Source organism: Pollicipes pollicipes, unplaced genomic scaffold, assembly GCF_011947565.3.
Source record: "Pollicipes pollicipes isolate AB1234 unplaced genomic scaffold, Ppol_2.1 Scaffold_4002;HRSCAF=4701_pilon_pilon_pilon, whole genome shotgun sequence".
Classification (NCBI taxonomy): Eukaryota; Metazoa; Arthropoda; class Thecostraca; order Pollicipedomorpha; family Pollicipedidae; genus Pollicipes; species Pollicipes pollicipes.
The window spans coordinates 24,108,939-24,122,256 of NW_023596420.1; the positions used below are offsets into that span (position 1 = coordinate 24,108,939).

The window sequence follows — 13,318 nt, forward strand, 5'->3', positions numbered from 1 at the left end:
TCGCGGCGCGCCCGACGACGGCAGGACACGCTGTCAACATCGCCCGCATGCGGACGGTAGCCATCCTCCGCAGGACAAACATGAATCTTCAGTGCTGACGAAAGTTATTAAAGTGAAGTTAAGACGATCGAAGCGTTGCTGACGTTGCCGTTCATGTCCTGTTAGTGTTTCTTTTCTGTCAGACGATAGCCCCGCCCAGGTCACTGGTTCAAAACAACGGCTACGGTGCTTTTACACACCATCGCAGAAATATATAACTTCCGCTCCTGAGCATTATCCCGGCGCTCACGTGTCGGCACAATACCCAAAAGGCGCCAAACTACGGAGCTGTGGGCTGCCGGCCGAACTCAGCCCATTTGTCACCAGTAATATAACAGCCGTACCAGAGATGGATGAACCACACGAGCACCCAAGCGAACCATCGGAGCTCCTGCTGACAAACAGCTCTGGGCGGTCTGCACGGGTTTGGTCTGACTCTGCGCTGGAGGCGACGCCCGGGGACCACTGAGACGCGGCGCGCCGACCCCAAGACGCCAGCCGGCCACGAAGCGAGCCGCTCCATCCCGGACAGCGTAATTATTAGAGCTGCCTGGGCGACGTCAATCAGAATGAAGGCATCAGCTCAGACCCGTCTGCCCGCGTGCGGTGTCCCGTTTGGTCCGCCGTGCCCTTCTCCCACCTACATTGCGGGTAGAAACGGCGCCACTCGAGGCTGCGTGAACCGGGAAACGGACAGGGGCGCAGAATCCTAGAGGCCTGGAGGTCATGGCGACATTGGACTTCTGGTACAGCCGACGGGTCCGTACCTCTGGGCCTAATAATGGATTCATGTCAATGATGCCATATTTCTTTTCGCACTAGCGTCTTCGTCTGATGTGTTAACATAAGCACACTGTTCCGGGCAATTTATATGCTAATATTGGTCGTCACATGTAAAACAGTTTTGGAAGGAACTGAATGGATTCGACTTCCAGCTATGTGCACGCCACAACCCGAGTATTCCCCTTGGAACTGCTGACATTCTAATTGGGTTCTACGAGTATGAACCCAAAGTTCTACCAGTGATAAAACTGGGAAAGACAATCGGTAGCCGTTATGTAGAAAGTCACAGACCACGCGTGGGCGATAGTCTGAACAATCATTCCATCCGTAATATCGGTAACCACCTCGTTTCAGTTAATCCTTAGAATTGGATTAGTACACTCTGTCCGTACATATCCTGTCACGGTTACCGCTGCAACATAAAATGATGAGTCAGGCAACGTGCGAGTCAGTACGAGGCAGCCGACTGAGTCCGCATGAAATGTCAGCCGATCTCCAGCTTCAGCGGCGCAGATCATCCCGGACGCCATAAGAGCTTCATGTTGCAGCAATTTGCGTGTTAGACTTGTTTTGACGTGCGCTCGTACGGTGCTGCAAGGTTGGGGTTAGGAGAAAAGAGGGGATACAGGGATGGAGATGGAGAGATGAGATAGAGAGAGAGAAAAAAAAGAAAGAAAGAAAGAAAGAAAGAAGAGGAGAAAGAAAGAGGAGAGGGAAAGAGAGAGAGAGGGAGAGAAAGAGAGCGAGAGAGAGTGGGAGAGAGAGAAAGAGAGAAAGAGAGAGAGCGAACGAGAGAGAAGAGAGAGAGAGAAGAGAGAGAGAGAGAGAGAGAGAGAGAGAGAGAAGAGGAGAGAGAGAGAGGAGGAGAGAGGAGAGAGAGAGGAGAGGAGAATAGAGGAGAGAGAGAGACGAGAGAGAGAGAGAGAGAGAGAGCAGAGGAGAGTAGAGGGAGAGAGAGATGAGAGAGAGAGAGAGAGCGAGAGAGAGAGAGAGAGAGAGAGAGAGAGAGAGAAGCGGTGATTCAGTTGCCACATTTTGTACTGCTGTCATGGACTGGCGAGGCCGTAGGCTAAGATCCGACACCAGTGCCCCGACAGCCTCACAAGCGGGGGCCGACTGCCATGCAGCACAAGGTGTCACGTCCCCACCCCATGCGCACGTCTCACCAGGCCGGCTCCGTCCCATGAAAGGGACGACGACCCACTCCGTATCCGTATTGATCGGCCGAGCCTCTCGGCCGTCTTGTCACGGCCGGCGCCGGCAGCCGGTCGCGGCCGCGGCGCTGTTTTGGTGGCCGCGACCTCCAGCCGGGCCGGGCCGACGCGGCGCGGCGACACACTCACAGTGGACGGCGATCCGCCACGAGTCCTCGAGCGTGGCCGAGTCAACCTTGGGGTTCTGACAGCGGCAGAACAGGCTCTTCTGGTCGTCCTCGGGCCGCGGCGTGAACTGCAGCGTCGTCAACGTCACGTTCCCTTGGTGCGACGTTGTCTGCAGCGATACCAGTGGCTAGGTGAGCCTGCGCCTGGCGGGAGTAGCCTGAGACGCGTCCACACATCTGTGGCTGCACCGGGCAGAGGGCAGCCTGAGACCCGTCCACACATCTGAGGCCGCAACGGGTGGGGGGGGGGGGGGGGGGGAGGGCAGCTTGAGACCCGTCCGCACGTCTGTGGCCGCAACGAGCGGTGGGCAGCCTGAGACCCGCCCACACATCTGCCGCCTGCACCGGGCGGGGGCACCTTGAGATCCTAGCACACATCTCCGACCGCACCGGGCGGGGTTGCAGCCTGAGACCCGCCCACACATCTGCCGCTGCACCGGGCGGGGGCACCTTGAGATCCTAGCACACATCTCCGACCGCACCGGGCGGGGTTGCAGCCTGAGACCCGCCCACACATCTGCCGCTGCACCGGGCGGGGGCACCTTGAGATCCTAGCACACATCTCCGACCGCACCGGGCGGGGTTGCAGCCTGAGACCCGCCCACACATCCGCCGCTGCACCGGGCGGGGGCACCTTGAGATCCTAGCACGCATCTCCGACCGCACCGGGCGGGGTTGCAGCCTGAGACCAGTCCACACATCCGTGGCCGTGACAGTGACGAAGGCAGTGCCGCCGGATCCTGCACAGCAATGGAAATACCCTGACCAGAGAGCGCACGCCACTGAGTTCTGAGTCAACAGGGCAGGTGGCACTCCAGCGCCGACGGCACCGCGCCGTGGCGGGTTACGAAGCTGACAACTGATCGATAACCCCTTCACACGCTTTATGACGAGAACTCGCGCTCACGGGAGGCGACACGTACTTGGAAATGCATGAGTGGGTTTGCGTCAACGACAATACACTCCTGTTGGCTGACGAACTGCGTCAAGATACACATCCGCCGATAAAGCAAAGTATTGTGACGTTAGCGCTTAACTATATTCCGCACGGGTTCCCCGGCAGTCCTCTTCAGGCAAGGTGGTGTATTCACCCCCATCTCTGAGATTTCTGGAACTACTGAGTCGATCTGGAATAGCAAAACAGCGTGCCAAATATTTTTAATGAGTGGCAACAGGGGGCAACACACCATATATTTTCAAGCTACTTTTCAACCGATCTTAACGCAAACGTCGCAACATAATAGATAAATATCTGCATCTTGCAGAAATTTACATATATAAGAGCGGCATTCCGAAGAGAAAGTTAGTGGGCGAATCACGAGATTAAAGCAGGGTGATGGCAAAAGTTATAAACGGGCTTTTAATCCACTGTGCACAGAGAGTGGAATGGTACTGGTTTTGCTATATAAGTTATTAAGTGCGTTTGCTAGGAGCATTATGCATATAAATAAGACAACAGTAACAGTCTTATTTCCCGTAGAGAAACCAAGGTAAAAGAGAGACAGATGCCTTGACATTTCAGCAACATGACTCATATTATATTTCAGCAACATGTTTTCCATATAGTACTTCAAGACGAATATTGATGGCACAAAGGTAAGCGTTTGGACTGTGGGGAGCTCATTCCGACCACTTGTGTTCCCCGTCAAGGTTAGATTAGGTCAGGTCACCGTTCAGAGTTGATCCCCCAGTAGCCTGCAAAAACGATTTTTTTGTGTTTTCTTTCACAATGTGCTTCCGACTGAGTCCATATTATTACCTCCAGTTATGGCACAAAGTATCCCAGATACAAAAATACTAGTTTACGCTGACCTGGAGGTCAGATGAGGTCGGCTAAGGTCAGATTCATGCACCATCAAATAAAATAAAAAATGGAAGTGTTGACCGGGTCCAAGTCACCTGTACTCTGTTAAAAAATATTGCGCTGTACATTTGCAGGTACTCAGGGTCGCATAACTCTTGCATACGTTATACAATATACAATAGCTATACGACTATATATATATATATATATATATATATATATATATATATATATAGCTTATACAGTTGTTTATATAACAGGCCCTTCGACGTTTGTCCATGGGTTCGTAACAAATTCACAACAGGCGCGTTGGTATGTGAAACTATACATCATCAGCTTAACGAACACGACATAGAGGTCATTACACAAGTCGCACTCGTTCATCTACCCTCTCCGCTACTGATAACAGAGGTCATTGACCTATAATTATTTCATGTGACCTTGCAGGTCCTCAAGTGATCTATCATAACTTAATTATTCATTAGAATGACATAACAACAGGTTTTCAGTGGAATGATTTAATTCTGCGCCCAAAAATAGCATTGAAACGACTTCTTTTGAGCTCAGCATGTGTTTTGCACAAGGTACCGATAGAGGTAAGTCAAGACCTAGGCCTACGTCGTGTGCTCTGTGTTCATATGATGATGTCCTATAACAATGTTCTTCAACCACAGCACGACCGGCTACTGCAGCTACATCCCTGTCCTAGAAGCCCAGCTTAATGGACCGCCTGTGCTCTGATTTGCCTTTTACCCCCAGCCGTGTTGTTGCTGTACCATGACAGAGAGCCGACCACTGCCGAAAATTTCGCAGGTTTTTCCAGTTTTTTTTCCTCAAAAATTAATATTTTATCACACGCTATACGTACTGCGCGACGGTGGTTGAAAAAGCCACCCAGCGGAAGCGCATCCGGAGGACAATTGTCCAATGTGCTGGAGTCACAGATGCTACCAATGACACGTCCATGCCAGGCCCGTCCCGAAGCAGCTTAAAGAGCCAACAACGGAGAGCTCTTATCTAAACGGGATTCAGGAATAGCGTATCGCCCTCCATACAGCGAGCAAGCGTGTGCCAGTCTGCGCCATGAGGCCGAGTGTCGTGCTGACATGTCGGTCAGCGATGCCCGAGCATCGATGACTGGACTCATTCATGTGAGCTGAGCATGCCCGGCGCGCTGCTAAATCCCCGCGCTTGCTGACTGGAAGTGTTTCTGCAGGGAGTAGAGCCGTGACGGCGAGCGAGTGCGGAAGTGGACCTGGAACGGACAGTTAAAATTCTGAAACTGTACGAAAATGAGAACTTTGCAACTAAGTTGAGCCTTTCATGTTGTGCGTATGTTAGCTTTGGTGGTTTAAATTATTCATTTTGCAATGAATCATGCATGATCCTTTTCATGAAAAGGGTATGTGGAGGATGACTTTCGAATAGATTAAATATATGATGGCGATGTTATCGATTGACAACCTTCTGAGAACAATAACCGTGAATAAGCGTGATAGCAGTGTACTGAATACTGAAACAAAGAACGCTATCTACGCCTTTAAATGTAAACAAGAGACTAAGACAGTCACTCAAGACACTTCTTGTGAGCTTCGGCCGCGCCGGACACACCACTACGGCGATCAGAAGACGCGTGACTATGCAGCTACAGAGCGGCAGTTCACCCACACGGCTGTCGAACGCTCCCACTAAGAAACACCAACCATGCGTCCCGACCTACACTGGAAGCAAGAGGCGACGACGGTAAGAGCTGGGAGCTATTTGCATCCCTAATTTGGGCCCGGCCGTCAACAGGCAGGTAAAGGCTCGAGACGCCCTGCAGCTTTTCGATGGAGCTTCAGCGGACTCCGCTGGGACGCATAATTTGACTCGTATGTAAATCGAAATCCAATGATCCATGCGCTCTTTTGCATGTGCGTTTTCATCCCGCCGTGTGATCGATGAGTTTATTGTATTCAGAAAAGGGCAATACAGTCAAGATTTCACGTCATCATCTGTCTGAACTGTAATATCGTTTTCTTGACAATGTTCAAATATAGAACGAAGCATCGAAAGAGAACATACACTCTAGAGCTGTTTTAGCCATGACCCAAGAACAACGAGCGACTTGTGACAGGTTGACAGATATTAAAAAGGTTTCTTAGAAGTTAATGATCACTGGGAGAGAGCAGTCGTGTTCCACCTGAAATAAATGCTCTGATCAAGAAAAAAGGACCATTTTGTATTGCTTTCCTGTGATTGTCACTCGGCACGATCACTATACTAAAAGAATCATCATAGCAATGCACATTTTCAAATGTTGGATTTTAACAACTTGCGTCGTCGGTGGACCCATCCAGAACCAGCATGACACGAGATGCCTGGTGCACCGAACGCGCTGTTCGTTGCCGCCCCTGCCCGCAGGCGCGCCCTTTGAAGTGGCATCAAAGGTCAATACCGAAGGATCCCCACGCTGAAAGGAGCGCTCAAAAGAGTTACAAAGTTGTGTACGAAGTCGAACGCTGTTGAACGATCGATGGTCATGGAATGACATATTGGTAATGCCAAGGCGCACTGCATGCTTTGAGCATAACAGCATGCGCACAGGTGACTATAGAGCAGCAACTTAACACTCGACGATGGAGATAAGAACTCAGTAGGGTATCAACGCTCCATTGAGTTTTTCATACTTCGTTCAGAACGTCAGAACTTAGTTCGAGGCCTACGAAAAATCGCACTAGTTCCCAAACCTGTTAACATTTTAAGGCGAGAAGTAGGCGAGGAGGGCATCCTGACGCACTCTAATATCAGCTGGTTTAGAGTCAATTATAAAAAACAAACATATGTGAGTTGATACAACCTATTAAGTATGTGGTTGATAAATATAGTCAACATGGCAACTGTATAAATATTTTAGTTAGCATGTAATTATCATCGTTGATACAGTTCGTATGTAGTCAATAAATATAGCATAATGTAGTTAGTTAATATAAAATAGCGGAAGCAAGCGCGCAGTTATGATCGTGATGCCTTACGGTTCGCTCGACCGTCTTCAGAAGCGCACTTTTATTCAACACCCTACATCAGCCTGTCAGCACTCACTTAGCCTGATGTCCCATACATCTGTCATGTTCTTCTTTCTTTTCGTTTCCATTTCCGGGCCCGGGGCCGGCCGGGGGCGCCGCCGACGGGGCGACGCTAGCCACCAGCCGACAGGCCGGCTGCGCGACCCCCGCCCATACACGGCACGCTACGGCCCGCTGCGGTGGTGGTACGGCCACGGAAGATGGGGTTCCGGTCGGCGGGACTTCTACATCAGCTGTGGCGAGCGGCGCACGTGGCTCATCAAGGCCGTTCGCGGGCAAACATCGCGACGGTTGCGCTGACGCCACGTCCGGAATATGTTCTGCCTTCGAATGACCATTATTTGCAATCGTTTGCATTTGCAATCGTCTGTACGGACACTCGATAAATGTGCGTACAAAACGAAACGGCAACACTCAACGCTGCATGAAGCTAACATGAAACATCCAAATACAGTTTACAGCAAGTTAAATCATCTTATTCCGCGATTTGGATTACTGGCTACTCCATGCATGTGGGTAGCCTCGAATAAACTATAACACGAGGCCATTCACGGGAACACATACAGCGGCAAACACAGCAATTGTTTTGCAATTTCCCCAGCGAGCCGTTCTGAAGCAAACTTGGCACATTCATATCGTCGCTAAGCATCGCACACCAAATCGCATAAGCTTCAGCGTCGATTGGCTACACCCAGCACCGACTCCAAAGCTTTCATCGGTACTTTTACAGCCCAATGTAAATCCACAAACACCCAATCAGCACTTTATAGCCCTGCCATGGCATTCGGGTGACGTGACGGCGAGACACACCGAATTCGATCAGAGATGGAGGTCTTTGCGTGGCTTTTGTCTGGATAGCCCATCCGGGCAATGGAAGGTCTCGTATATTTCTGAGCTACAATGACATTTTGAAGTAACACGGGACGATTCGATCAGGCTTTGAAAAATGCGTGCTTCCTTGCAGACAAGCCTATGGAGGAAGGATCTAAGACGCCATTTCGGCTGCGGCGTTGTGAATACTACAGATAAAAAGCAAGCACTCAGACATGCTCACCGCAACACCTGTCGAGTTCACTACAACAACTGCAAAGTCACATGTCAGCCACAGGCCGGTGAGTGGTGTGGTATGCTGTCCTGCGAAGCCACAGGCCGGTGAGTGGTCTGGTGTGCTGTTCTGCCAAGCCTGCTGTGCCCGGCGGGCCGGGGCCGCAGAGATGGCAGCGACAAGCCCAGCCGGCGCCGGCGCTGGTGCTCTGCGGCGCAGCCTATTCAGACCGTTGCAGGCGCAGCCAGCAGCCGTCGGGGGACCTATTTTCCATACGATCACATCTCGTCCTATTTCCCCGGCATTTCCAGGCAATTTTCTTGCGGGCCGGATCAATAGCCGTGCAGGACGGCCGAGGACTGGCCGCGTCCGGGCCGCTAACTGAATTACCGTCGTTTCATCCGTCAGTTTCCGGCGAGTCGGCGACAACGGCCGGCGTCCGAGCGCTGCACCCAAGCATTATTTAATCGGATGCAGCCAACGGTAAAACATGCAAGAAAAACAGCGTGATGGATGCAAGCGCACCAAACAAATCGATGCACTGAGTCTGGGAAATGTTAAAAGTGCTGCGCTCATTGACGCAAGACACGTCACCACAGGGCACAAAAATTGGAGGGGCGTTTCGCTAAAGCCGAATACCTACGTAGCGTCCTGTTGCCGTTCTTTACCTCCGCTGACAGCTGGGCTGACTAATGGAGCCGGCGTTCGATCCTGCGTCCTCGGTTTGCTATGGATCGTTTCTAAGCACCTTCACGCGAACGCTGTTAACTTTTAACGAAGCTGGCGAGGGCTGGGGCCATTTTTTACCGTGCCACCCCGTTACCACCCGGACCGTGGCCAATCATTATTGTCCCCATGGTTCAACATGCCGATGTGTGTTAGCACTGTGCCCATCCCTTTAACTTAGACCAATGTGAACGCAGAAGTATGGATTTAACTGAGACTGAAGTGGGAATTTGTGCGTACAGCTAACGAAGTAATGTGCAAGTATTAGTGACATGCCTGAATGTTTTCAGCAGACCACGAAAACCGCTAAAAGGGAAATATTTGCACAGTCTCCTGCTAAAAAGATAGTTGAACCGTCTCTAAAAAGCGGTAAAGGAAATGGAGTAATGAACCGAATCTCCCAGGCGCATATGAGTCATGCCTATTCCCACGGATGTAAAATACAAAAGATTTCATTTCGAGGTGGCTTCAATTCAGAACTTTTCTCCGCATTCTGCCAGCCAACAGCGGCTTCACTGTTTATGGAAAACACGACTCTTGTGAATTTGAGAAATTCCTGGATAGAGCGAATCAATTTCCAACCATTTTTCCCTTTTCTCGCTGTCTTCCATTCCCCGGCCCGCACGGTAAAAAATGGAGTTTTGAGACGGCTTATGGATGGCCGGAGGAATACTAAGGCATTTCACCATAGAGTCGGCAATCCCAGGCCAACACGGTGAAGGTCGCGACCTTGGTGCAGGTCTCTCTTTGTGTTCATTGTGCTAGCGAAACACTTCATACGGCTCTGCTGATACTCAAGCGTTCGACTGGAGCTGCAAGGTTTCATGAAATCATTCTTGCATTTCATCCGACTACAGAATACATAATTGCTGTAATGAACAAGGTGACTACGTTGAATGCAAGCCAAGCTCATAAGAGAGTAGTAACAGCCTTATGTCTCGAAGAAAAACCAGGAGAATGGAGACATAGATGGGTTGATATTTCGGCAACATATCTTTATCGAAACAATAGCAAAATTGCTATTGTTCCGATAAAATCATGTCGCCGAAATATCAACCCATCTATATCTGAAGTCTCCTGGTTTTTCTCCGAGGAACAAGTCTATCACTATTGTCTTATGTTTGTTAAAAATGTTCCTCGCCAATACACTGAACAACCTGAGCAAACTGATTTGATCGAGTTTCCAAAAAGCAGTGAGCAACTGCCATGATGTCATGGAATATCGCGGGGTGTGCAGTATACGCCGCAAGATCGCCGCCCACTGTTGCCAGTAACCTTACCGGAGTGTATGGTGTGTTACAAAGCTTTAAGCAGTCTTCAGCCTCGACGATCTTGCGGTATGCAGTGCGTAAGCAGCAATGTCGAGATGAATGGTCCGAGTGTGTATAATATTTGCAAACATGGCATGTGCTATGTGCACATCAAATTTATTTCCACTTAACCGCTGTCACGAGTACTCTGCGCATCTTTGGGCTTACTTACGTATGATAGCGGTGCTCAACGCGGGCTGGTACGCATCAAATGCGTGTGGGGTGCTTTAAGAGCGCATGGTCAACGCGACCAGTAGATGACACACTCACCGTAGCGGGGGTGGCGGCCAGGCGGGCGCTGCCCAGATACCAGGTCAGGAGGGCCGGGGGTCGTGACCCGACACACCGGCACACCAGCTGGTACTGGCGGCCTGCCGAGAACGGCTCGCCCTTGCCCAGGATCGAGACGCTCAGCGGCGCGACTGAAACCACACAGGACAGACGGTTACTGAACTGGCCACTTCCGTCCAGAGAGGTGCGTCAATGGCAGCATGGACTGGAGTCTGTGTGTGACAGCAAAATATGCAGATAATGCATGGAGGAAATTGCGCTGCAGGAAATGGACGATCACCGGCAGTTAACAGGCAGCAGGTGCGTCGTCGAACTCAGTCAGTCGAAGTAGTTACGGTGCACGTAATTATATCAGCTGTGGTAGTAACAAAACCAAAATTATATGCCGTAAAACGTCATGTGCGACGTCAACCGATCAACATTAACGTTTTTAATACCATATTTTGCCGTCGATATGTCATCGACATAGTTGAGCACAACTTTGATTGTTGAATTTCGACCAGCTCCAAACATGCCGTCCTAAATCCAACCTATTTGTACGTTTTGAAGCGCGTTTTGGAGTGCGGTTAAGAAGACGGCAAAATATAACATGTGATTAGGCTTAAATGATTAGCCCATGGTTGATTAGCCAAAGCAACTGTTCATGCTTAGCATGCGATTAAGAAAATTACATTCATCCTCATGGTTAAGTCACGATTAAGAAGAAGGAATGACGTGTCAGCTGTCACTTCAGCTGGGAGTTTAAATAGAGTTAGCTGGAATTGAGTGCGCTACTTATTGGTTTTACTAAAATGCTATGATCCTTCTCGATATACGATCTTTCTCGGTCCTCTGATAAGACCGATCCTCTCTCCCTTTTATACCACATTTGTTTGAGCCTAAAAAACACCTTCAGCACAGCAATGACCAAGTAGCGTTCATTTTCCTTATCGTTGTTAGCAAACTTATGTGAGATTGATTAGCCTTGCTGGAATCAATCTTGCGAACAAGGGAACAGTAATCTGAGGATCATAGCACATCTGGTCATCACCGCACACCCACTTCAGCGCTTTATTTCGTGCGTCATTCGACAATGGGAGCACTTCTGCGTTGTGTTGCCTTCGGCGCTCTGTTCGGCCAGAAAACAGAGCGGCCTGATTAAAACTGTAGAACACTCCGAAGAAACCCCAATAAGGTTGTTGTTCAGTGTGGGCTCTTTCCAAAACTAGGCGACAAACACGGACGTCCGAGCAGCGTCTCAACGGCGGCTCCCTCAGTGGTCCTCCTCCCACACACCCATCCGGAAAGACAGTTCTGAACCACGCACTGCACCCCATTGATCATACGTTAAAGTAAATTGCCCGAATGCAGTCAGCACGAATCTCCACACGCATTCGTCGTTCAAAGTCGTAAACCCGAGGCGTGGCTGTAAAGCGCGCGCGCGTGGCGTATACCCGGGCGTTTACATGCCTTCCATATGGCATTACGGTGCTCCATCACACATTCTCGCCTAGTCGCGTCAACTCCGTCATTTTGTAGAGCATCTCCACGCTGGTTTGCTGAAAATGTGAGCTCTGAGTCACCCTTGCTTTAATCAAACATTTTTGCAGTTGTTCAAAGCTACGCGTTGCTACGAAAAGAGCCATTATTAGAGCCTCATTCTCAACGGTTGGCGCATTGGCAGGGCAAAAATAGTGGAATATGTCTCTCTGCTGAACAGAATGTTCTCTTTCTACAACATCCGCTGCCATCTTTCCTCTGTATGGTGTTTATGGGTGGCGCTAAGTTGCATGGCGAAAATATCTAATGTCATTTATATTTTTCAAACCCTTTCTAGCTAAATTTTTCATCAATTCACGTCATCAAGATAATAATTAATGCCATGAACCTTGTATGATACACTTAAAACGCAAGAACATCTTGCAATACTGAGAGCTTTAACGCAAGGGCTTACGCTCGCCTTGCCAGAATCTGGCATGCTGTGCTGGCACACGCTGGCAAAGGAAAGATGGAGGGGGGGGGGGGGGGGAAATCCCTGTCATTGTTGCTTGCATCCATACCAGTAGACCCGGAATTTGAGACGTCAAATTTTGCAACGTAACTAACATTTTATTATTCTATTACGTAAATTTCAAATAGGAAAATGGAATTAAACTAGCCGTGATGTATTGGTTTGGATTATGATAGGATATATCATATGTAGCAATGCTATCCTATATATATATATATATATATATATATATATATATATATATATATATATACACGATAAACTGAACAAATCAATGAGGCCAATGATTCAGCGCACATCATTCTGATGAGAGAGAGAAGGTTGCCAAGTACTCACGCCAATGTGTGACGTCGCGAGCACAGGATGCTCCCGGTCCTGGCCCGGTGTCCTATCCTCTCACACCCTCGCGCGGACGGCGCCGGCGGGCGTGGTGGTCCTGGTGGTGGTCCGCCTTCATGGCGGGCGTGGTGGTCCAAGGTCCAATTCGGCGGGGTCCTTTCATTGTTTAACTCCTTCTCAAGAAAAGCGCCAGGAATGGACATCGCTCCGCGAGCGCGGGTCTCCATTTGACGCCATCTGGGCGCGCCACGGGCACTCAGTAATCGCCGTAGCTGGCAGTCGATCGCTGTGAACGAGCGTTCTTTCTTTGCCAAGCTGCACTGAAAAGACACCGGCTGTTTTGGTTGGTTCTAGCTTTGATGCTTGATTGTCCTGTTGGCACAAACATCAAAAACTTTTCTGATTACTATGAGCTAATCATATTAAACAAAAAGAGGGTTGTACGATTTTTCGTCACGATACATGTGTTAAAATAAATAGCAATAACAAGCTATGTCCCAGCTTTTCATAGCGTGTGGAAAAATCAATGTCCTAAAAGCGGCTTT

At 49.6% G+C, this 13,318-nt stretch overlaps 1 protein-coding gene across 1 annotated transcript in view; it reads right to left on the reverse strand.

The window, feature by feature from the left end:
• Positions 1 to 13,318, reverse strand: part of LOC119094262 (protein turtle homolog A) — a 192,832-nt gene that overhangs the window by 17,050 nt on the left and 162,464 nt on the right. Inside the window, exons 8-9 of the mRNA XM_037217337.1 lie at positions 10,424 to 10,575; positions 2,166 to 2,313 (exon numbers count right to left, since the gene is read on the reverse strand). Coding sequence (XP_037073232.1) covers positions 2,166 to 2,313; positions 10,424 to 10,575 — 300 coding nt within the window. The remainder of the gene's footprint in view (positions 1 to 2,165; positions 2,314 to 10,423; positions 10,576 to 13,318) is intronic.